Source organism: Lycium ferocissimum, chromosome 10 (assembly GCF_029784015.1).
Source record: "Lycium ferocissimum isolate CSIRO_LF1 chromosome 10, AGI_CSIRO_Lferr_CH_V1, whole genome shotgun sequence".
NCBI lineage: Eukaryota > Viridiplantae > Streptophyta > Magnoliopsida > Solanales > Solanaceae > Lycium > Lycium ferocissimum.
The window spans coordinates 39,696,001-39,720,134 of record NC_081351.1 but is presented as its reverse complement, the minus strand read 5'-3'; the positions used below and the strand labels follow the sequence as shown (position 1 = coordinate 39,720,134).

The window sequence follows — 24,134 nt, the reverse complement described above, 5'->3', positions numbered from 1 at the left end:
TTTTAAAAAAAGTCAATCAAACGCATAATCTGACCAAACACTATAGTGGACATTTTTTTTGGGCAATTCCCAGGGTTGCCCTTCTTTTGGGGTGCCTTTAAATTTTTCCTCATATCATTTAAACCCCCTCAAATAACTTTTCCCCTTCGCGTGCAGAAATTTACCAAATTTTTTTTTTAAAAAAAATTGCAAGGCAAGTAAATAAATACTTTTCTTAAAGAATAACTATAGATATTTATAAGTTTATTAGAAAAGTTCTACGAGACATACTTAGACATAAAATTGTAATAATTTTCCTTAAGAAAAAAAAAAAAAAAGTTAAAGGACACTTTTGGTTATTTTAAAGTCTAAACTGTGTTTAAAGAACAAGCATTTAATTTGAAAAAAAAAATGATACACGCGCCCATTATTTTTTATTTTATTTTATGCACAGTTCGACTGAACCTAGAACCTCAGTATTCTTTTCACTTAAAGAACTTGAAATTTAAAGACTCAAGAAGTTCAATCCGCGCAAAAAAAATGTTTTTTTTTTCCCGAAAAATTTGTATGGACAAATGGATCTTACTTTAGTCCAATAACAATTTATGTATTCAACCTTAACTAAAATGTGTTTTTTTTTTTGGAACTCCAAACACTATATTGGACATTTTTTTTGTGGATAAACCCGGCGAGCTAGATTAAGAAGGTATTGGGGGGTTGGGGGGGGGGGGGGGGTTTGAACCTTTTCCTTATGCAGCCTCAAACCAACTCAACCACACCCGGAAAATTATTAAAGCCAAATTTATATGGTAAATCACGTTACCGGTCTAGTCACCTCTTAAGGAAGTTGCCACATTCTTTTGAACATTAAATTTGATAGGGTAATTTAGTTACAATTACTCCCTCTGGTCCAAAATAAGTCCCTTTATTTTTTTATTTTGGTTCAAAATAAGTGTTTACTTATAACATTAAGAAGAAATTAATTTTATTTTTTTAAATTTACATCTATTTATTCGAGACAATAAATAAGCAAGAATCTTATTAATTAAAATTAATTTAATCAAAATACCTAACTGTTACTAGGAATTAATATTTTCGGGGAAAAGGTTAAGTGGAGAGTTTGAGTAAAGAATACTTGTCTAAACCCTAAACCATAATTAAAATGATGATTAGCTAACTTAAAAAGTTGTAAATAGAAAATCAAGCTAATCCTTTAACTCATACTCCATATAAATATAGTCGGAGCTCCGAATCTGAAGTTTGGAGCTCCATTAAATATCCGGTGTCGGAGATGGACCTCGTTGGAACCCTTCAATCGGAACTCGAAACTCTTAGAAGCAGAATCAAGGTAACCTTTTGTTAATAATTTAAAAAAAAATCTAATTCAAATAATTAATGTTCCATAATCACTATTTACTGTGTGCTGAAATTTTCAATTTGAAACACAGGAATTGGAATCCGAAAATGCTAATTTATCTGCTCGCCTTTCGAATTGCAGTTGCCAAAAGGTTATTGCTTCTTCTTCCTAATATCCAGACACCTTTATAATATTCTATGTTAATTTTAATAGGGCAAGTTACACATTTGACTGGTTGGCCAAAAATAATTACATTCGCTAGTTAAAGTATACAAAAAATATACATTATTATGTACAAAAAATGTATATTATACACTAATATACAAAAAATATACATTTGCAGGCTATTATTTTGGCTATTTATGTCAATCTCATTTTAATATGCTGTTGTTGCTATGTAGACAAAGGAGAAAGGTAACGGTAGCGTTGTAGTTGTGAAGAACGGAATTTTGGATGGCCATGGAAAGAAGAAAAATAAGCTCAGAGATTTCGGTTCGTGTAAAAGAATTTTTTGGAATGTGATGCATAATTTAAGTGTTAAAATTAGTGAAGAGAGTTAATTTGTTTTGCTACAGTTTTTTTATAAAACTGAATGAGCTATCATGCAAATATTTTCCAAAAGAAAAAGATTGCAGAACATAGGAAAGAAACAGTAATAAATGTACCTAAAACTGCAGTTTAGTTGCTAGCGGGACAAGTTTCAAACTCACTAGTACTGAATGAATAAGCAACAGACAAAACAGGCTCAGATTCTTGGAGTATTCTACCATACAAGTTTTTGGTTACAATTATTGTGTGTTAAGTTTGTTAGGCATTTGGAGGAAGAAGCTTAGAAATAGTCATATGGGAACAGTTAGACAAGAAAGGAGATCTGACAAAGACTTAATGGGTCTGAAATAGACAGAGATTACTAAGGTTGCGCCTCTTGAAACGGGAAGTTATGGTCTACCAACTGTCATTCTAACAGAAAAAGCTTTGATTATCTCTACATGTGTTCTTTTTCTTCGTTGATTATTATTTTTTTTTTTTCATAAAAGAAAAGTATTCTTTTATAAGTTTAGCTATTCAATATTTGAAGTTTACTAGCCGGGGCGGTTGGCTGCCTGGTTCGAGGATTAAATGGGCTATCTCGATATATATTTTAGGGTAAAATTAATCCTATATTTGATTGGAGGAATTAGCTAAAATCAATACTCCTATTACTTTCATATCAAAATTTTAGTAGTACTGTAACTTATCACATGTAGAAAGTGTATATTAAAAAGATTAACGACTAATAAATCTTATCAACATCCATTTACGGTCAACTTCTTGTTCATAGTCAATAATCACATAACTGCAAGAACAAATGAAAGAATTATGACTAGTACTCTTATAACTAGTATTCAACGCATACTTCACCCTATCATGCCATGAACCTTATGAAAATTATATATTTATACCAATTTCGCAAAAGTAAATAAAATTGTGATATCTAGTAGACATTAAGACATAAAAACCGTGATAATTGATTAAAAAAAAAAAGTTAGAAGGCTGTATTTTAAAATTAAGTTGTGTTTGAACATACATTTAGTTTGATAAAGTTGAATTATTGTAACACCTCGTAAAATCCGTACTAAACCATATTCATGACTCAGGAGGTTAGAAACCCAAGAAAGAGAGTGTTGAAATCAAACATATATTTCGGAAAACCCCGCATTACGCTTTCAAAGGACATATTATAACGTGTTTTTCCGTCATTCATATCGTAAGGGGTACGCTTGAAAAATCACCGTCTCGTAACTTTTGGACTAAAGGACGGTTCATCGTTACGGACCGTAACATGCGTTACGGCCCGTAACGTATCACCGTAACCCAACCTTAAAACTTAAAATTTCACTTGCGTTACGGGTTTTACAGAACCGTAACACAGCCTCAACCCTGTGTTACGGACCGCAAACGGTGCAACCCACTAAGACTATTAAAAGACGTGAATTTCGTTTTATCTCATAAGTCTCATTCCTCTAAAGCCTAAAAAAAAGTTCCCTCCTCTCAACTTCTCCAAGCATCAAGGTAAGCAATTTCTACCCATTCTAATCAAATTCTATCATTTATTTAGATAATCTAAGATAGAATTCATTGTTCTTAACCTAGGGTTTTCATGAAAACCAACCGATAAAGTTTATGAGACAAGGAACTTTGGGTTCTTCTCGAGTGATTTTTGGATTGAGGATTGAGAAGCAAATAAGGTATGTGAGGCTAACTATCTACGTTCGAGAATGTTCATGATTCTCCCTACGCCTCATTCTTCATACTTATCGGTAAAGTAAATTGACTCAAAATACGGTTTAGCCCTAACTTCTTGAATAGTTGTGAATCGTTATCTTCTAGGCTTATAGTTTCAGAATTCGTTCATGGTGATTAATTTGAATATCATGAACTCAGTGCGTAATCAATATAGACTGTGAATTGCATCTCATGATTCTCCGTATGAATATTTAGAATTATTATGAACAGTTACCGGCTTTATCATCATAATCAGAATCGGTATCATGTTATCGCCTTATATCTCGGTCTCGGTTTGTTATTAAATACCTTGGGGCATCGGGCCTCACCTAAGGTCACATATTATGTATACGTATACTTAGGCATCATGCCATGCATATTATTATTAATGGACCTAAGGTCACGAATTAAACATGTTATTCATTATTCAAGATGAATTTCATATCTTTACTTCTCTGGTAAATCACGAATTCGCTGATATCTTTATCTTTATATTCGTATTCAACGGTATTTTAGTATTAAGGTATGTCGGGGCACGCTAAAATCTTTTCCTAACTCGGTAGAGGCTTCAGGATTTCGGTATTTTGTTGTATTATTGAGCCACAATATTACTTCCGTATATATTTCAATGAACATTAATCATTTGATATCGGTATACCACATGTTGATCCAAGCCAGATTAGTTTCACATACGGAACAATTACTCCCTCTGGTTCCGTGACAATTATTATGAGTGATTTTTTTTCCACAAACTTAAAATTCATGTTCAATTTTTCTTCAAAAAAGTCAAACGTGTAATCTAACCAAACACTATTGTGAATTTTTTTTTTTTTTTTTTTATTGTATGGCAAACGGGCCTTACTTTAGTCCAATATTACATTTATGTACTCAACCTCAACTAAAATGAAAATTATTAAGCTCAATTTATATTGGTTTACTGGTCTAGTTACCAGTTAGAGTAAGTAGTTGCCTCACGCTTTTGAATATTAAAGTTGATAGAGTTATTTAGTTACAATTACTCCCTTCGGTTCAAAATAAGCCATCTAGTCTTTTTATTTCCATTAAAAATAAGTGTTTACTTACAGAATCAAGAAAGAATTAAATTTAATTTCTCAAATATATCCCTGTTTACTCAAAACAATAAATAAACAAAAGTCTTATTAGTTAAAATTAATTTAATCCAAATACCAAATTTTTACAAAGAGTTTATTTTCGGGGAAAAGGTTAAGTGGAAACTTTGAAAAGGAGGGGAGTATCATATTTTGTGCAAGGATACTTGTCTAAACCCTAAACCATAATTAAAATGATGATTAGCTAACTTAAAAAGTTGTAAATAGAAAATCAAGCTAATCCTTTAACTCATACTCCATATAAATATAGTCGGAGCTCCGAATCTGAAGTTGGGAGCTCCATTAAAAATCCGGTGTCGGAGATGGACCTCGTTGGAACCCTTCAATCGGAACTCGAAACTCTTAGAAGCAGAATCAAGGTAACCTTTTGTTAATAATTTTAAAAAAAATCTAATTCAAATAATTAATGTTCCATAATCACTATTTACTGTGTGTTGAAATTTTCAATTTGAAACACAGGAATTGGAATCCGAAAATGCTAATTTATCTGCTCGCCTTTCGAATTGCAGTTGCCAAAAGGTTATTGCTTCTTCTTCCTAATATCCAGACACCTTTATAATATTCTTTGTTAGTTTTAATAGGGCAAGTTACACATTTGACCGGTCGGCCAAAAATAATTACATTCGCTAGCGAAAGTATACAAAAAATATACATCATTATGTACAAAAAATGTATATTGTACACTAATATACAAAAAATATACATTTGCAGGCTATTATTTTGTCTATTTATGTCAATCTCATTTTAATATGCTGTTGTTGCTATGTAGACAAAGGAGAAAGGTAATGGTAGCGTTGTCGTTGTGAAGAGCGGAGTTTTGGATGGCCATGGAAAGAAGAAAAATAAGCTCAGAGATTTAGGTTCGTATAAAAGAATTTTTTTGGAATGTGATGCATAATTTAAGTGTTAAAATTAGTGAAGAGAGTTAATTTGTTTTGCTACAGTTTTTTATAAAACTGAATGAGCTATCATTTTATTTTAAAGAGTGTAACGTGTTAGTTATCTTTACAAGTTGATAATGTAATTTGAACTGGAAGTCTGCTGAAATGTTCCTCTTTCATTTTTTGAGACTGTTATTTGGAATGGAGATTGCTGAAATGTTCCTGCTTCTGTTTATAGGTTATGGCACAATGATGCATCACTCGAAAAGATATGTTGCTTTGAAGGTCATGTATTTTGGTCCAAGGTATACATCATGCTAATTGTTTAGTAGGATTGCATTGTCAATGTAGCTACTGAAAAGAGAGAAAGAAAGTTCTTAGTTGGAAACATGCGAAAGACTTTCATTTTCTATTTGCCAAGGATTAGCTCTTCATAAGTAGCAGCAAAGTTTGAACTGGAGTGGAGCAAAAATGTTTGAGCAGAAAAGGCTAAAAGTGGTTTTGAATATTTTGGAAGAGATAATTTTCAGTTTACTAATATTTTGTTTTGGACAAGATAAATTTGATCTTTTTACGATAAATTTGATCTTTTTACTTGTCTTTAAATTTCTTTTAACCCTGTAAAACCATCTCTTTAATCTTAAGCACAAAGGATATAAGATCTCAAGAGGGACCAAAAGAAGAAAATAAGAGGTAACAATGAGATCACACAAATTTCAGTGGATTGCTAAAGAAGAAAATAAGAGGTAACATAAATATCCTTCAAGTTTCTATGGATTACTAAATGTTAAAGTTACAAAACTCTTTAGTGCATCACCGTCTTCCTCAGAAGATAGATGTAAATGTAATATAGCATAAGATTAGGTGTACAAAGGAGGTGTAACAATTGGAAACAGTTGAAGAAAAGCTAAATGCATCTTGAAGACTGGAAGAAAAAGAGGAAAGGATTCTTGATTTCTTGTTTAGCTTATATTGCATTGACCTCGACAAGATTTCTCATACAGGAGAGTTTATTTAAGTCTTAACAGACCTCAAACAAACCAATACTTATTACACAGCCCTCTTTAGGAAGCATCTAATCTTTAAGTAGGGCTTAGCAGCTGAATGCTTTGGATTTAAGCAACAAAATAGTACTTACTGTTATTTGGGTTAATTCACAGGCTTCATCCTTCTTAGTTCCCATCAATAAGGATATCACAAAAGATATCTTATGAACTAACCAATCATCATCTTGTCTGATCATATTTTGTTATTACTTTAGCCAAAAGTGAGCCACGTATCAGATGATATTTGTAAATATTATGGGATATAATTTTATTAAGGAGTTCCATTTATTAAGGAGTTCCAATCTTATTTAAAATTATTTACCTTATCAAAAAAAAAAAAAAAAGTTCCAATTTGAGATAAAAGAGTTCCAGGAAAAGAAAAAAAAGAATTTTGTGGTATTCATCAGGTAGAATATTGAAAGAGGTGTATTAATTCGCGGAATATGTTTTTATCTGGCATTACTTCACTTTTGTGATTGTAATTTCTTCTACACATATGAAGGCATCTATTTCACCTGGAAAAGGGTTATATAAAACCACCTTAAGCATTGATTGCTAAAACTGCATCCTGATCCTAACTCCAAATGGTCCCTATTAATAACTCTGCGTCATTGTCTCGTGGTTCCTTGAAGTATTAGGATGGATCTTCTTATTTCATTTTGGAGTGCTAATGGCTGCAGGTGGATCGGTCACCTTTTTTCACCTTATGCAGATTAAGTGTGATTTAAGTGTTAACTAAGAAGAAGGTGCATGTACATTGTGTTTCTAGTTTCTACCATTTTATTTTAGATGGAGTTTGCATTTTTTAATTTTATACAAATTTTAGCAAGTGCTTGTTTATACTGTAACAGTGTTCTCACGCTGCATTACAGGTTTTATGGTTTTGCTTCGGAGGCTCAAATGGATCCCACTGTTGAGGTCTTATGTTCTCCTCTGAGATGATGTTCTTTTAACAATTAGGCCAGCATTTAATGCAACGTACATAGATTAACCATGTACATGCAACAATCTGTTCTACATGTTTTGGTCTTGCTCCTTTTTATTAATCATAGTCTATGTTTTCCAAACAGAGGTACCGTGGTGCATGTTGTTTACAGATGACATTGTGCTTATTGACGAGTCGGGGAGCGGTGTTAACGCGAGACTGGAGGTTTGGCAACAGACTCTGGAGTCGAAGGGTTTCAAGTTGAGCAGGACTAAGGCAATACTTAGAGTGCAAGTTCGGTAATAGGAGGTCAAGTAGAGGACGAGGACGTGCAGCTGGATACTCAGGTCATCCCGAAGAAAGAAAGTTTCAAGTACCTGGGATCGATCATCCAAGGGACTGCCGAGATTGACGACGATATAACACATCGTATTGAAGCAGGATGGATGAAATGGAAGCTCGCATCGGGAGTGTTGTGCGATAAGAAGGTGCCGCCTATTCTAAAGGGAAAGTTCTACAAAGGGGTGGGTAGACCGGCTATGTTGTATGGGACGGAATACTGGCCAGTTAAGAAAGCGCATGTCCAGAAGATGGGTAGGCGAGATGCGAATCTTTGAGATGGATGTGCGGGCGTACCGGAGAGAGATAGGATTCGGAATGAAGTGATTTGGGATAAGGTGGGTGTGGCCCCTGTGGTGGATAAGATATGGGAAGGGAGGTTGAGGTGGTTCGGCCATGTGCAGCGGAGATGCGCTGAGGTTGAGGTGGTTCGGCCATGTGCAGCGGAGATGCGCTGATGCGCCAGTGAGGAGGTGTGAGAGGATGGCAGTGGTAGGCCTGAAGAGAGGGAGGGGTAGGCCAAAAAAGGCCTGGGGAAAGGTGATTCGGCAGGACATGGCGTTACTCCAGCTTACCGAGGACATGACCGGTGATAGGAGGGGGTGGAGGTCGAGTATCAGGGTAGAGGGCTAGTGGGGGGCCGCGAGGTTTCCTTTCTCGTATTAGGAGTATTTTTATCCTGCTTCTATGTGTTGGTCTTGTCTATCTTTGTTTGTTTTATCATGACTTTATTGCTCTTGCTATTTCTCATTTTCACATGGTTTTGATTTGCTTGTCCGTATCTGACTCTTTTTCCTTGTTTTCCTTGTTTTCTTTTGAGCTGAGGGTCTTTCGGAAACAGCCTCCCTACCTTCCAAGGTGGGGGTAAGGTCTGCGTACACTTTACCCTCCCCAGACCCTACATTGGGGGATCCAACTGGATATGTTGTTGTTGTTGTTGTTGTTGTCTATGTTTTCCAACCTTTAAATTGAGAGACTTAAGCTAATGAAAGAGTATGATCTGGTGCTTTTTTGTGAGATCATTATTTTCCTTGCCTGTATTTCACAATTTGAACTATTCTTAGCACAAGTTGTTTTGGTGCCTCTTTTCTCCACTGGTTGCACTTGGTTGACTTTATTGTCTGCACTTTAGCATCTCAATAGAGTATTTGCTTTGCACATGCTGATGGTTTTCTTCATACAGGGTGAACTTTTCAAAGCTCTAGAGAGGACAAGACTCATATTTGGAGACAAGAAGGAATTGCAATACTCAAGATGTGGTAGAACCGATAAGGGAGTTTCATCTGTTGGCCAAGTAAGCTGAATAGAGAAATTAATTTGTTATATGTTTGAGCATTTGCTAGTTGTTTATATTTTGCATTCAATTTTTTTTGTTTTTAACATTTTCAAAGATCCCTGTAGAAAGATAAAAGGCTCATATGCAATTCATTCAAGTATATATCCATAACAAGACATACCATTTTTTAATACTATTAGTCAGTGGGTTATAAACTGTGTTCTGCACCTTCATGTCAAATTTTGTTTAAGCTTTTTTCCCCCCCTTTCCTGTCCGTTTCCTTGCTTTCAAATCCTTTTCTTCTATGTGCCTTTTGAGATAGTTTTCTGAAACCATATCATTTTAAGTGTTGTCAGAGGCTCACTTAACCCTGAAGTTAGGTGCAAAATAAGTTGAGCACTTCGCCTTGCTTAGTCGGTGCTTTAGTGAAGTCATCAAGGTGCTAAGGCATACACCTCATCATAAATGGACATTGTCATGAAGAGGCTAAAGTAAACAATTAAAATTTCACTTGATTGTAATTTTTTAAAATTGTTTTCCATACATTTGTTATTTATGCTTATAATTATTATTCTTTAATTCCATTTTTATCTTTTTCTTCATTTGCTCCTTTGTTTATTAAAGCCCGTGCTTTATTTGTGTTTTGTCTTAAAGCCTCAATCGCCCTTATTCCTTTTTGCATTTTTTATCTTTGATAACACTCTGTTTTTGTCTTTTAAAACATGACAAATACTTGTTGCAGGTGATTGCTCTGTTCTTAAGGTCAAGCCATAGGGACTCAGGAGGGGACAATAAGTATTCCGGGGAAATTTCTGTTGAAGAATCATGTGGTCTGCTGATATCTCCTTTCAATGTACTACTATGTTTAGCCTTTCTGATTGTCATCTGACATGTACTTACTGTAATGTGATTTGGGAAGCATCAGTTACCCTCCCTTCCCCCAACATTGCCACTCTTTTTCTTTTTATGCAAGTTCTACTAGTGTAGTTTTATGGCTGTTAGGTGGCCAGTTTTAGAGATTGATTATGTTGGAGCTCTTGGATGGCACTATGATAAATGACCTTGTATCTTCCACCAAAAACGAAGACACAAATATTTCCATATCACGTTGACTTCTGAACGATGTGCAAAAAGAAAGTGAAGCTTCAAATCTTCCTATTTCTTTTTGTAGATGGCTTCCCTCGTATCAATCTGTTTTTTTTTTTTTTTTTTTTTTTTTGTTGTTGATAATGGTAATTTGTATATTGAAAAAAGCCACTAGGATAGTGCCAGCACCATAGATACAGAGAAACAGGACAGCAGATCCAACTATCACTCTGTTATTTTCATTTTGTTATTACTTACCTTTTGACAAAGTTTACATTTTCTTCATATAGGAGAAATAGATTACGTAAGGGTACTAAACCGAGTCCTGCCAAATGACATTCGCATTATGGGATGGTCTCCTGTTCCAATTGGTTTCAGTGCAAGGTTTGTACTGCTTTGTATAACTTTTGCTCCCAGATATCTTTATGATAGTTACAATTTGCTGGTTAAAAGCATCTAAAAACACCCAACTCTTTTCCAAAGTGTCATGCTTTAGACTTCAGCATCATGCTTTTGATAATGCCCAGGACAGAATATTTTGCATGTAGCTGGGTGTGGCTTAAAGGTCGATGAAGTGAGTACAAATCTTGAAGACCAAGGTCCAACTCCTAGCAGAGACCAAAAAACACTAGGTGATTTTCTCCCCATCTGCCTAAGTTTTGGTGGCCAGACCTGGTACCTATGCTGGCGGGAGGTAGCAGGTACCCGGTGGAATAGTTGAGGTGCGCCACCATTACCCAAAAAGGAAGAAGCATTCAAGTAGTACATAAGGTTCTGAATACAATCCACAATATTTATTTGTATTAGTCACAGATTAAATTTAAATTAGGGGGGAACTCTTACACCTCCGTACTGAATCTTATGAGGGATCTCAGCTTCTTGTGAAAATGAGCAATGCTGAACTATATTTGGCAACTTATCATAGGCACACTGTATCAAGTTGATGTGAGTCTCGGGGTATATTAGGTGCACTCATGACTAAACCTGAAAAAGTATGTCCTGGATGCCCTTGAAGTCAACTTTGATATAGTCTAACAGTCTGTTTGCCTTTCAATAATTGCAGGTTCAGTTGTTTGAGCAGAGTGTACAAGTACTTCTTTTGGAAGGGAAATTTGAATATAACTGTGTGTACCTTTCCTTCTGAAATCAGTTGACCTGGTTATGCTGATTTACTCCACTAATTTTCTGCTTAACACTCTTGAATTGCTCAACAGGCCATGGAAACTGCTGCTGAAAAATTCTTAGGGGAACATGATTTCAGAAATTTTTGCAAAATGGATGCAGGCAATGTGCACAACTACCGGCGGCACATAATATCGTTTGAAATTCTCCCCTTCAATGAAAGGTTTTCTACTATTAGCTTGACACCGTACTTTGCCTACTTTGTGTCCCTTTTTCTACTTAGCCTTTACTTGTAGAGAGAGGATTATTAATAGACCAGTGTGATCTTCTTGGAATTTTTAGACATTTTTAACTTATTTCCTCTCCTGATTTGGTCTTAATTCTGAAATTATCTTCTCTGAATCTGTGGTGCTCTGTTTCAAAATATAAAAAAAGTTGCTACATTAAGTAGATAAATGGTGTTGTTAGGGAATACTATATCTGTCTCCATGAAAGTTGATAAGGCTATATCTTAAGACAGGATGCGATGTGGAGATTGAGAAATCCAGACTTTGCTTTCCTCTGATGGTGTTGTCACCTGACATACATTATGCACAGATATGCAACTGGGTATTATAGTTAGATAGTGACTATTTTATTTTTCCTTTTCCTTTTTTGGTAACTATTGGTAACATTTTATGAATATCTAAGGATCTAATCTAGCTGAATCTGCATTCTTTTGTCTTCTTTCTGCAAGTGCCTTTGAGTTTTTGGTATATGTACTTTCAGATAGATTCCTATTGAATGCATCCTCTGTCTCAAGAAAATATTGGAAAGAAAAGGAGAAAAAGGGAAAGGATAGAAAACCAGAGGGGGAAATGCCATGTACACAGTGATCATCCCTCAGTTATGAACACTAACAAAAATTATACGTAAATTAGCATCCATCCCTTAAAGGTATCTATTAAGTGAGAACTGTCTTGCAGCCAAGGGTGTGGCCTAGTGGTCAATGAAGTGGATGAAAATCTTGGAGAACACAAATCCCAGCAGAGACAAAAAAACACTAGGTGATTTCTTCCCATTTGTCTAAGCCTTTGTGAACAGAGCTACCCAGTACTTGTGTTGGTGGGAGGTATCAGGTAATAGATAGAATAGCGAGGTGCGCGCAAGCTGGTCTGAGCACTACTGTCATAAAAACAAAAGTGAGAACTGTCTAGCCTACTTTCTTCACTTACCAGTTGTGTCACCCTTCTCTGGTACATACTCAAAACCTGAGTCTACTTTCATCTAAAATTTCTTCTACTGTAATACTTTTTTCTTTGACGTTTCAGTATATCTTGATGGGAGCATACTGGCTTCTGCTAGTTTAAGTTTTCTAGCTGCAATGCATAACTTACTGGAGTTGCAGAGGAAAGCTCATTTATCCAGGCAGAGTGTTGTTTTCATGACTGAGATTTGACCTACTAGTTGACTTGTGTTGCTTGTTGTAATGAGCGGGTAGATCTCTGGAAGCATGACACATTAGAAGTGATATTTCGCCTAGAATGCACCAGTAAATTCGGAGGCGGAGTCGGGATTTTTAGTTTATGGTTCTGAATCATATATTTATTTTTTTTGGCTTACCGGGTTTTGCATAGATTATTTATACATATTAAATGAAAATTTTAATGCAAATACAGGGTTTGAGCCTAAGCTACTGGGTTCTGCCGAACCCGTAACCACAATGCTAGCTCCGCCCCTGAGTAAAACTACAAAGAGTCATTTATTTGCACTTAATTGTGTATAGTTTTTCTAGTTATTTTGTATTTCTTTAGTGGTAAGTTGATATGGTCAGTAATAATTAGGTGGGATCTTTATTCAGTTTATTATCATCAATTTAGAACACCTTCCTACATGATGTACTCTTTTGCTCATCATCTAAAATCTTTTACATAAACTGATATTTGGCTTTTTTTGAATGTTATACATATTGAAATGCTTTTCGCGCCTTATGTATTTTTTTATTGTAGTTACAAAGCTGATCGACTCATGATTATGAAAATCAAAGGTAGTGCTTTCCTTTGGCATCAAATCCGGTGCATGGTTGCCGTACTATTTCTGATCGGCCAGGGTCTTGAGTCCCCTAATGTACGTAATCTATGTTCTAATAATGATTTTCCTCTTGGTTATTTTAGAACAATAACTAAAGTTTTATCGATCCCAGACCCCACTTTGTGGGATTTCACGGGTATGTTGTTGTTGTAACTAAAGTTTCATTGATCTTGTGATGAAAACTGAAGCAGCTTGTGGAGTTTGCGATAATGTTATATAATACCAGATCACTGGTCAACTGATGCCATTTATGATTTGGGCTTTCTGCTCTGTGGAAATCTCTTTGATGACTCAATCTTAAAATAAATGAATAAACAAATAGATAATTTGTGTAATCGTGATTCTGATGATATATTTCTAAGCACTGCGCGTGTTTCTCAAATTCTCCTCAACGTCCTAATTGGACATTGCTTTCAGGGTTGTCTATGTATAACCTTTATGTGTTTAGTGGATCTTATGGATATGTTTTCTAATTCAGTTATCTTATCTTAAGGCAGTTTTCAAGTATGACATTCATTTGTAGGTAATAGATGTGCTACTGGATATTGAAAGAACACCACGGAAACCTCAGTTCCCAATGGCCCCAGAAATACCTCTAGTTCTTCAATCTTGTGAATTCGAAGGTCTCAAATTTATTTGTTCATCAGGTATTTGAATGGTGTTTATATCCAGAATTATTTAGTCTTATGTCGGTCCCATTTTTCTTTCTAAGAAATTTTAGGATCCTTGAAATCTAAATTTCCTCTGTTTTTATTTTACTTGATGTTAGATATGGGAAATCATGTTCTAATTTTATGTCTGTTACGGTTCATTCTCATTTCGTGGATCTTGTCAGCATAGCTGTATGAGTTATCAACTTTAGCCATTTGTCCCAAACATAACCCCGTATTAACAACAATGAATTGCTATTAGCAGCACTCTAGTCTCATTGAGGAGCTTTGGCACTATTGCATTTGTTGTTTTGTATTCACTGTAGACTGATGATATTGTCAACTTGATCGTGAGTTCTTTTTTTCTTTGTTTGATAAGGGAACTTGATTGTGAGTCTATTATTTTGAAGAAGTGGTACCAAATAATAAAAAATATCTTGTTGAATGGTATTCATCAATATTCATTTTTTCTGGAGTTGTTCCATAAGGAGCTGTAGTTCGTTCGTTATACATCCTTTCCTTTTCTTTTGGTGGGTGGCATAACATAGTGGCCTCTCTTCAGAGAAGTGCTTTTTGTGATTATATATAATGTTAAAGAAGAGTGCTTTTATGGTTATCATTTCATTTTACGTAGTCCCTTCTCTCCTTTCCCTGTGACTGGGCGAAGGGGCTGTTTCGTGGAAAAATTAGACATCAGTTTTTGATATTAGTTCTTGGTTGTGATTTATACCATATGTTTTTTTTTTTTTTTTTTTTTTTTTCTGTTAGACAACTTTTGTTGCAATTATTGGAAAAACTTCAAACATCTTTGTGGACATTTTTCCCAGATACAAAGCAGGCTTTGAATGAACATTTGGAGAGGGAATGCCGAAGTTATAAACTTCAATCCGCAATTTTTCATGAAGCTTTGCTACACTCATCATGTGTTGAAATTGGTAGGTCATGCAGTACTTGTACTTAAAAGTTATTGTAGATATTATCCACCTATAGCATATTTCTAAGCAATAGAAGTTGTTTCTTCTTGGTAAGCAAAATAAGCTGATTGAGTTTTTCAATTTCAGACAACAATATATCAAGTGACCGTACTAAGAAGAAAGAAGCTTCCCACATTCCTCTATTGTCTCGACCAACTGAGCGTGAGTTCTTCTTCCTCTGGGTCTTTTATCTCTTTTCAGTCATTTGATAAAGCTTGTTCGAATTTGGGACTTTTGACTGTGCTATAAACATCAATATTAACATGTTCTTGCAATTAAACAATGTTGAAACAATAATTTGTGCCTCAGAGAGAACTTTGTCCTTGGTTAGTGTCTTAAAGTATGTATTGAATGAAACTGTTATGATCTCATAATTGTTGAGTTCACTTATTAACAACAACAACCTAGTGAAATCCCACAACGTGGGGTCTGGGGAGGGTAGAGTGTACGCAGACCTTACTCCTACTCCTCGTACCTTTTTTTTCTATGTGCTTCATAATTCAGATGCATGTATAAACAGCCAAATGCATACGACTTTGTGCATATACTCGTAATGATGATAGTCGTACCTTTGATATCCACTAACATTAGAACATTTTCCAGCATCATATGAAGAGCGGCGTAAAAAGCTGGATGCAGATAGAAAGTGAATTTAGGAGAAATGAAATGAATGAGAGCATCGGTGATACAGATCCATGGTGTTTATGTCTTCTAATATTATCTTGTTGTAACATTAACTTGTAATCGTTATATGCCGTTTCATTTAGCCTACCTTTAATAGGAAGTGTACCTCTATTGCCCTTCACTTTAAATCAACAGTTCGTTTTGCGCATGTTTTTATTACCACATGCTACAAGCGTTTTAGAAATTTTGTATATCTTTCCTGTGATTGCTGGTAGAGCTAAGCCTGGAATTAGAACTCTTCTTCAAAGCTTTATGTTTTAGCTGTTGAAAGATCTATTTTTTAGGCATTTAGTCTCTTGAGTTTGATGTATCATGTATGATAGCTAGTTGTGGTAAGCTATGCTATGGTTCTTTTTTACTGTTACATCGGTGATTGATGAAAAATATTAGTTGGCAAAAAAGAATTTCTTGAAAAAGATCTATTATCTTTGCTAAATTTAATACCCGATTTAAACTTAAAAAGTTGCATGAAAGTATCCTACTTGTGCCTGTCACCCCGGCAACAATACATAATATTTACAACGAGGTAAAAGCAAGATAGACAAAAAATAACAACAATTATTGCAAATGTCAACGAAAGTCATTTCTTATGTCACCAACCTTCCTACTCTTTCTGAGGATGATGTTTTTCTTTTGTTCCTTTATTTTTTGAAATCTAAAGCAATTTCTGGTCCCCACTCCCCCCTCACTCTCCTTTTTAAAAACTTATTAAATTAAATAAAACTAACTTAGCAGATGAATCGTTCCAAATATAAAGTTAAAAAACAAAAAACAAGAGATATAGTTCCTTCATTCAATCTTCTTCTGTCTTTCTTCTTTAATTTTTTCTTCTAAAACTAAACTAACTGAATTTTTGTTAAGACCTAAGGGACTCTTTTCTAAATATATATATACAAACAAGTGAAGTCCCTAGAAAAGTAAGGGATTTTTTCTTCAGAACTCAGTGGAAAAATCTCTCCAGTTACTAAAGAAAACTCCTAATGGTTACCTAACCAAGAAAACGTATAGTAGTTTATGCAACTGTATCAACACGAGTAATGCTCAATGCCAACTGATTGGTCCAGTAATATAATTTTGAAGAATTACATAATTAGCCGTTCATCCAAACAAAGCAACATCAACATACCCAATATTTAATCTCACCAGGTGAGGTTTGGGAGGGTAAAGTATAGGGAAAAGGACACTGTGTGTCCACTCAGCCAAGCTAATCCCACATTTAATCACTGTTTGGGCTTCATTTCACTAGGTGTCCAGTCGGCCCAAATTAATGCAAAAAAATGGCCGGTCGGCCCAAATTAATGCCAAAAAATGGCCGGTCGGCCCAAAATAATGCCAAGGCTGGCCAGCCCAGCGCTTAAAAAAAAAAAGAAAAAAAAAAGACTTTTTGTGGCGACTTACGTAGCCACTAAAGGGCTGTTACAGCATATATACATGTGTTGGAATTATATATACACTTTATATACAAGAATTATACATTTTATATACATATGCTGAAATTAATCTTACATTTATTATACATAAATTATACGTTAATTATGCATTTATTATACACATATTATACAATAATGCTATGATATTTATTTTTAACATATACAATTGTGATACATATTATATACCACAATGATACGGTTTCTATGATACATTTTTTATACGTATGATACACTTTCTATATAAGACTGATATAGTTTATATACACATGCTGAAATTATATATACACTTTCTATACAAAAATGATACATATTATATACAAAAATGATACAATTTTCTATTCTATAATACACATTATATACACAAATGATACATATTATATACAAAAATCATACATGCCTTAGTGATTCATATTTTATACAGTTTCTATACATTACAGATAGGTACTAATACATATTTTTATACACAAACGATACATATTATATACAAAAATCGCCTCAGAGTTTTTTGGGATATTTCTTACTAAATATACACATATTATACATGTTTTGGGATATTTAACCTTTAGTGGCGATTATTTTAATTGTCACTAAAAAGCCTGATTTTTTTGTAGCAGCCCTTTAGTGGCGAAGTCTGACTTTTTTTTAAAAAAAAAAAAAAAAAAGAAAAAAGAAAAAGCGATGGGGTCATGGATCGGCCACCCGTTAGTGGCGACTTTGCTACGCATTTTGGCTACCGGGAATAGTTGAGGGCTAATTTTTGGGAATACGATGCCAAGAAGTATGAGATTATTTATGGCCCAACGACCATTTGTGTCCATTATTTATGGCCCAACGACCATTTGTGTCCTTTCCCCTAAAGTATAAGCAGGCCTTACCCTGCCTTGTGAATGTAGGGAGGCTGTTTCAAATACACCCTCAACTCACGAAAAAATGAAAATGTAGCAGTAACATCAACAGGAGATGAGATAAACGAAGTGAAAGAAACAATTAGATTGTACTAGAGATCTAAGCATAAGCAAATGCAAAAATATATTAATACTCCTGATACGGAAAAAAGAAATCCGCACGGCAACCTACTAGTCCTCTACCCTAACGCTCGACAATTAGCGGTTCACCAACCGCTTAAATAAAAAACAGTAAGTGTATGCCTAATGCATACTATAATTTATGTATTATAATTTTATAATCATGTATAATTAGTATAGCCTGTAGTATATGGACTAAAAAAATGTACTGAATATATTGTTGTTGTTTTATGGACTATAAAAGACACTCTCTCCAAATAAAAAAAAGTGTTTACTTAGCCATTTGCATACTGTAAAGATAAAATTAATTCTTTTTTGATTTGATAAGAGGATACTTTATTTACGGGAAAAAGAAAAAAAAAGTTAAATGAACGCTATTTTTTTTTTGAATCCGCAGGGAGGAGTAACTAATTAATCTGAAGGGCTATTCGGGGAAAGACAAACAGTGGTAAAGCGGCAATGTCTGTCGAGCAAAGTAGAAAAACACAAGGGAGACTAGGCACCCATATCGAACAAGAGCTGTTTCTCCAACAACCTCAGTTCGAAGCGAACTTGAGTTGTTAGTTTGCACGTTGCTCTCTCTTTTCTGTAAATGTAAACCCTAATCTCTTTCTCCAATAATTTTTAATGCCGAAATACTAATTGCAAACTGTGTTGCAATAGTGAATCATTGTTCTCTTTGTAGTTTTCATAATTATTTGCTCCCCACATTAGTCAATTTTCTGAAAATCCCTCCTATATAGCATTTCTAGCACTTGGAACTTATCAGAAAAATCATTTTCTGTTATGTTGTTTTCGATCCTTATGAACAACCGATTCAATTTACAATCATCGCAAACCAATTATATTTACATCAAGAATAGGTTGCAGTATTTAAAAACATAATGGTTTGCGCATTCGTATGTAGTTATATTTCTTTTTTATCAGACTGTTTCAAACGTTTTTAAGGCCAACAGAATCAGCTTGTTAAAATCTTTGCACTACCTGCAATTAATGCTACTTTGAACATGATTTCTTTGATTATTATTGGATAGAATCATGCGACTGCAGTGGTTTCTGTCATATATTTTAGTGGCAAATTTAGTTTTGAGGCGATCACACTATTTTCCTTCTTCATTCTTTTGTATTTCTGCTTTGTTTGTGCAGATTCTGGTATGTTCTATTATTTCCAGGATACAATGTCATAATCTATTACACGTGATTTTTTGGATGGTGTTATCTTTATGGCATGCTCCTCAAGAAAAGCTATAGCAGTTTGCTCGATCTTCAGAAAAAGCTACTCTTCCGTTGTTGCTGTGGCTTCAAATGCCATCAGATTGACCTGTAATAGCACGTATGGGTCCCACGATTTGGGAACGGTGTCCTCCATTTCATATCAAAACTTTAAACCACAAAGTGAGCTGTTTTCTCGACAGTTCTGTTCCAGTAGAGAGCCAGAGACACTATCTTGGGGAGTGTCATCTAACATTGTTTTGCTGGGAAAGCTTGAAAATGCATTGAAGAATCACAACTTGGAGGAGGCTTGGGTAACCTACAAGGATTTCAAACGTCTTTATGGTTTTCCCGACCCCTCTCTTGTAGATAAGCTTCTAACTGAGTTGGCGTACTCATCTGATTCTAGGTGGCTTAAAAAGGCATGCAATATGGTAGAGTCTGTTTCGAAAGAAAAAAGGGAGTTAATACGCACAGAGTTAATGACCAAGCTCTGCCTATCGTTGGCTAGAGCTCAAATGCCCGTTCGAGCATCATTAGTTCTCAGACTGATGTTGCACAAAGGAATTCTCCCACAAATTGATATGCTAGGGGTGATAATATTTCACATGGTGAAGACTGATACTGGAATGATTCTGTCGTCAAACATTTTGATTGAGATATACGGTAGTTCTCGACAATTAACCACAAAGAAATCCACTTGTACTGAGTTAAATAAACACGATACGCTTCTTTTTAATCTTGTTCTTGATGCTTGTGCAAGATTTGGATCATCCAGTAAAGGCCATCAGATTATTGAGTTAATGGCCCAAGTTGGAGTGGGAGCTGATGCTCATACTATTTCAATTATTTCCTTGATCCATGAGATGAATGGTATGCGAGATGAATTAAAGAAATTTAAGAAGCATATAGATCAGGTTTCAGCTTCATTGGTCCCCCGCTATCAGCAATTCTATGAAAGTCTCCTGAGTTTGCATTTCAAGTTTAATGATATCGATGCTGCTTCTGAACTTATACAGGATATCTATAGATCTCAAGTGTCGCATCATGAACACGGAGATGAGACACAACCACCTAAACCATGTCTTGTTGCTATCGGCTCTGATAATTTGAGGATGGGATTGAAATTACGAATTTTTCTGCATTCATTATCAAGAGAGTCTGTTTTCATTGTGGGACGTAGTCAGGTGCTTGTTATGTATAAGAATGGGAAACTTGTCCTTAGCAATAGAGCGTTGGCCAGTCTTATTATACAGTACAAGAGGGGTGGGAGAATTAATGAGCTGTCAAAGCTTCTCTGTAGCATCCAGAAGAAGGGCTCAGTTGAATCTACCAGAATGTGCTCTGATGTGGTTGCTGCTTGCATTTGCATGGGTTGGCTTGAAACTGCTCATGATATTTTGGATGATTTGGATTCTGAAGGAAGTCCACTGGACACTAGTTCATATATGTCTCTCTTGACTGCATATTGCAACACAAATAAGCTAAGGGAGGCAGAGGCACTACTAAAGCAGTTAAGAAAATCAGGTGTGGTCATAAATGCATCTGATCCATTGTCAGCTCCTGCTGAAAATGAAAGCAAGAATAAGCTGAAAGAATTAGGCTCTATGGAGAAAGTGGAGTTGGCTTACCATATTGTTGAAGAAATGAGGGCAGAAGAAAACAAGGTTTCTTTTATGATGCACGATTTAAATTCTTCTATCTACTTCTTTATGAAGGCTCACATGGTTGAAGATGCCGAAAGGGCTTATCGAAAAATGCAGGTAATGAAGATCCATCCTACAGTGTCAACTTTCATGAATCTGCTTAATGGGTATTCTTCTTTAGGGATGTATCGTGAAATTACAATCCTGTGGGGAGATATTAAAAGGAACATGGAAAGTCGTAAGAACTTGAATACCAGGGATTTATACGAGTTCTTGCTGTTGAATTTTCTTCGAGGTGGTTATTTTCAAAGGGTGATGGAGGTCATTGGTTTGATGAAGGAGAATGGCATGTATTTGGACAAGTGGATGTATAGGCGTGAGTTCTTGAAGCATCACAAGGGTCTCTACCTAAGGATAAAAGTATCTGATGCTAAAAATGACGTACAAATTCAGAGGATTGAGAATGTGAAGCACTTTAGGAAGTGGGTTGGCCTGGATTAAATTTTTTTAGGTGTCATAGAATATTCTTCATGCACGTTGGGGAAAAAAGTCAAGAAAATATTGACCCATCCTTTGCCATATCTGAGAATTGTAGTACATCTGGGCTGGTTCTTTCATTGTAAATTATGTATCTCACGCAAAGACAAAATGTATCTTTCTCTTCAGTTGTTTAATTGGCTATTGTATCTAATAGGTCAGTGCTTTTTCAAAATCCCTAATTGAAGGAATAACCACACAATTTATTTCCATATCTTCTTTTACATGCTTTAACTTACCCTTGCAGATAAAATTTAAAGGATCAGGAAACTGTGTTTTGATTGGTTCTCCAGATGCGATTTCTGCTCCTTGTCAATCTTGAGTAGCACTTTGAGTCAGAATTGATACTGCAACATGCGTGGAAATTGAAAATTACTCATAGAAGTGTATTCCAAGCCTGTAGCAACCTGTCATGGAGCTGAAAAAAGTTGCAAAGGAGATATCAGAACCACTAGGTATTTGGCAGAATAACCTGCCTCTATCTGTACGCTCTCATCGCTATGTTGAGGTATTTGTATGGTTGTAGTTGATATTCAGTTGTCCTAGTTCTTATCTGCAAAGAAGGTTTTCGGATAACAGTTGCTGTTTTTGGTTTTGATGTCCATGACCCATCTTTGGGATCATAATTACAAAGAAAAGATCGAAGAGCAGTCGGTGGGAATACATCTTCATTTATAGTGATGGAAGAAGGGCTCTCGATGCACTTGGGAACTTAACTGATAGGGTCATTCTAGGTTTTAGTAAACTTCACTTAACAACCTTTAATTCTGTTGGATTAGAATGGAAATGGCGGTTGGGATCTCCTATATATCAAATTTTCTTGGTGGAGATCTTTGATTTAACTAATTGGATGGTATATACTTTCTGGTGGAACTATGTCTACACGTATTCCATGGTGATTATTAGAAGTCTTTGGCTAATGCATTTGTTCTTTTATCTTGTTTTGTATTCCAGGCTAAGCACGACATCCTTATGCACCTATTTCACTTGTTTGGCGTAGTCGGCTGCTCCCTATTCAGTGCCATGCATGGTTCCTTGGTAACATCTAGTTTGATCAGGGAAACCACTTACCCATTCTCTCTTTTTCCCATCGCTTTCAACTTACAGACAAAAGACTGAAAAGAGAAAGCCTCCCACATTCCTCCCGTGTCACGAGACTCACGATCAAGTCACTGTGAGTATTAACGGCAACTGATCTTGTAATAGCTTATTTCATGTTGAGATCTCTCTCTGCCTTAGGCTTCAACTTTGATTTGTCCCCGCGGAGTATCTACAAGAAATTTGGTAATAAGTATTCTGAACCAGTTCTGCTCTCATCCTGATGGACAAACAGATCTCCTTGTCCTCACCTGCAAAATGCTACAGTTTCTTGTATGAGATTTCCTGCTTCCAGAATGCTACAGTTTCTTTTGTGAGAAAATTGCCTGTTTCCAGAACAGAGATGTTTTACTCTTTATTTAGGCAAAGTTAATGTTGTCTCTTCCTGTTGATCAGCTGGCTGAATAGATACATGAAAACTTCCATTTGTTCTTTTTTGTTGGATAGCACAAGGTTAAACTCGGTGGATAATAGGCCTGCCTCTCTACCCTTCTCCACTTAAATAAAATCTAGGCATGAATGAACACATGGCGTGCACCTACATGAGAACTCCATACCCAAGGACCTACGCGGGTACCTATTATTTACTTGGAATGATTAAAGAAAGAGAAGGGAGCAAAAAATGGGGGAAAATTGGAGGAACTTCATCCTGAAAAGAAGTAAACAATCAAGAGTGTTTTATTACAATGGTAGTTATGCTGTAAATAAAAATGTAAAAATTGTTCTGCGAAAATGCAAAAATAGCAATACAATAAATAATGAGAGTAAATTCCCTAGAAGGTCACTCATGTATTGAGAATTGCCTATAAATATCACTTTTATTTCTTTTAAGACTAGAATATCATCCAACTATTACTATTTCCTCAGAATATACTAAACACATAATATCATCCTTCTCTCCTAGTTAGCATGCCATGTCAAATAAAATTCTATTTTTGCAATGATAAATTTATTTAACTCATCAAATACATTTAACTCAATCCAAACCCATTGAACCAACCAAATCATGTCTTATATTCATTTAACCTGATTAGAAGACGTCAAAGAAGAGTAGCTTTTATACCCAATTATGAATTTTTTGCATTTTGCACCCTTAAATTCACTTTTAGACTTGAGTGTGAAAAATTCAAAATCATACTACCCAGTAGCAGGTACTGGCATTCAACAACCAAGACAAGCGAGCAAACAAAAATAATCAAAAGCCCACACTTGCTCCTAATTAACACCTAATCTCAGACTTCACCAGCGCATAAACAATTTGTCGAGCATGTTGATTGTTCTAAGGGTAGTGTTTGTGTTTCACCCTCCCAAGCTAAGTGAGAATTATAGTTCAGCAATCAATATCAGTGTGATGAGTTGTTGGTTAAATGGGTTTGAGTTGAGTTAAATGAATTTGATGAGT

General features: G+C 35.3%; 2 protein-coding genes and 1 long non-coding RNA gene across 7 annotated transcripts; all 3 read left to right on the top strand.

Annotated features, from left to right (window-relative positions):
• The first annotated feature begins 1,091 nt into the window (after window positions 1–1,091).
• Window positions 1,092–1,831, top strand: LOC132033829 (uncharacterized). Its single transcript, XR_009408877.1, has 3 exons — window positions 1,092–1,327; window positions 1,428–1,487; window positions 1,738–1,831. It is a non-coding gene; the product is annotated as an uncharacterized LOC132033829 (long non-coding RNA).
• A 3,086-nt stretch (window positions 1,832–4,917) lies between these two features.
• LOC132033827 (uncharacterized) lies at window positions 4,918–16,071 on the top strand. Of its 3 annotated transcripts, XM_059423937.1 has the most exons (15): window positions 4,918–5,090; window positions 5,191–5,250; window positions 5,501–5,591; window positions 5,851–5,917; window positions 7,531–7,576; window positions 9,106–9,216; window positions 9,941–10,028; window positions 10,575–10,668; window positions 11,348–11,408; window positions 11,499–11,629; window positions 13,395–13,512; window positions 14,000–14,123; window positions 14,954–15,061; window positions 15,188–15,262; window positions 15,704–16,071. In XM_059423937.1, the coding sequence occupies exons 1-15, from the start codon at window positions 5,034–5,036 to the stop codon at window positions 15,748–15,750; spliced, it is 1,278 nt and encodes a 425-aa protein (XP_059279920.1). In that variant the 5' UTR covers window positions 4,918–5,033; the 3' UTR covers window positions 15,751–16,071. The 3 variants fall into 3 exon arrangements, with proteins under 3 accessions (XP_059279920.1, XP_059279921.1, XP_059279922.1); XM_059423939.1 differs by lacking the exons at window positions 4,918–5,090; window positions 5,191–5,250 and adding an exon at window positions 6,258–6,358 and having other exon boundaries at window positions 5,547–5,591; XM_059423938.1 differs by lacking the exons at window positions 4,918–5,090; window positions 5,191–5,250 and having other exon boundaries at window positions 5,801–5,917.
• A 2,596-nt stretch (window positions 16,072–18,667) lies between these two features.
• LOC132033821 (pentatricopeptide repeat-containing protein At4g17616) lies at window positions 18,668–23,160 on the top strand. Of its 3 annotated transcripts, none has more exons than XM_059423929.1 (4): window positions 18,668–18,833; window positions 19,386–21,791; window positions 21,882–22,089; window positions 22,589–23,160. In XM_059423929.1, the coding sequence occupies exon 2, from the start codon at window positions 19,463–19,465 to the stop codon at window positions 21,596–21,598; it is 2,136 nt and encodes a 711-aa protein (XP_059279912.1). In that variant the 5' UTR covers window positions 18,668–18,833; window positions 19,386–19,462; the 3' UTR covers window positions 21,599–21,791; window positions 21,882–22,089; window positions 22,589–23,160. The 3 variants fall into 3 exon arrangements, with proteins under 3 accessions (XP_059279912.1, XP_059279913.1, XP_059279911.1); XM_059423930.1 differs by having other exon boundaries at window positions 21,882–22,142; XM_059423928.1 differs by having other exon boundaries at window positions 21,882–23,160.
• The last annotated feature ends 974 nt before the right edge of the window (window positions 23,161–24,134 follow it).

Excerpts from the sequence above, each read along its gene's own strand:
- LOC132033827 (XM_059423937.1), top strand. The coding sequence starts at position 5,034 with ATGGACCTCGTTGGAACCCTTCAATCGGAACTCGAAACTCTTAGAAGC. Across the intron at positions 11,630-13,394 it reads ATTCTCCCCTTCAATGAAAG|TTACAAAGCTGATCGACTCA; the intron begins GTTTTCTACTAT and ends TTTTTATTGTAG. Across the intron at positions 15,062-15,187 it reads CTCATCATGTGTTGAAATTG|ACAACAATATATCAAGTGAC; the intron begins GTAGGTCATGCA and ends TTTCAATTTCAG.
- LOC132033821 (XM_059423929.1), top strand. The coding sequence starts at position 19,463 with ATGGCATGCTCCTCAAGAAAAGCTATAGCAGTTTGCTCGATCTTCAGA.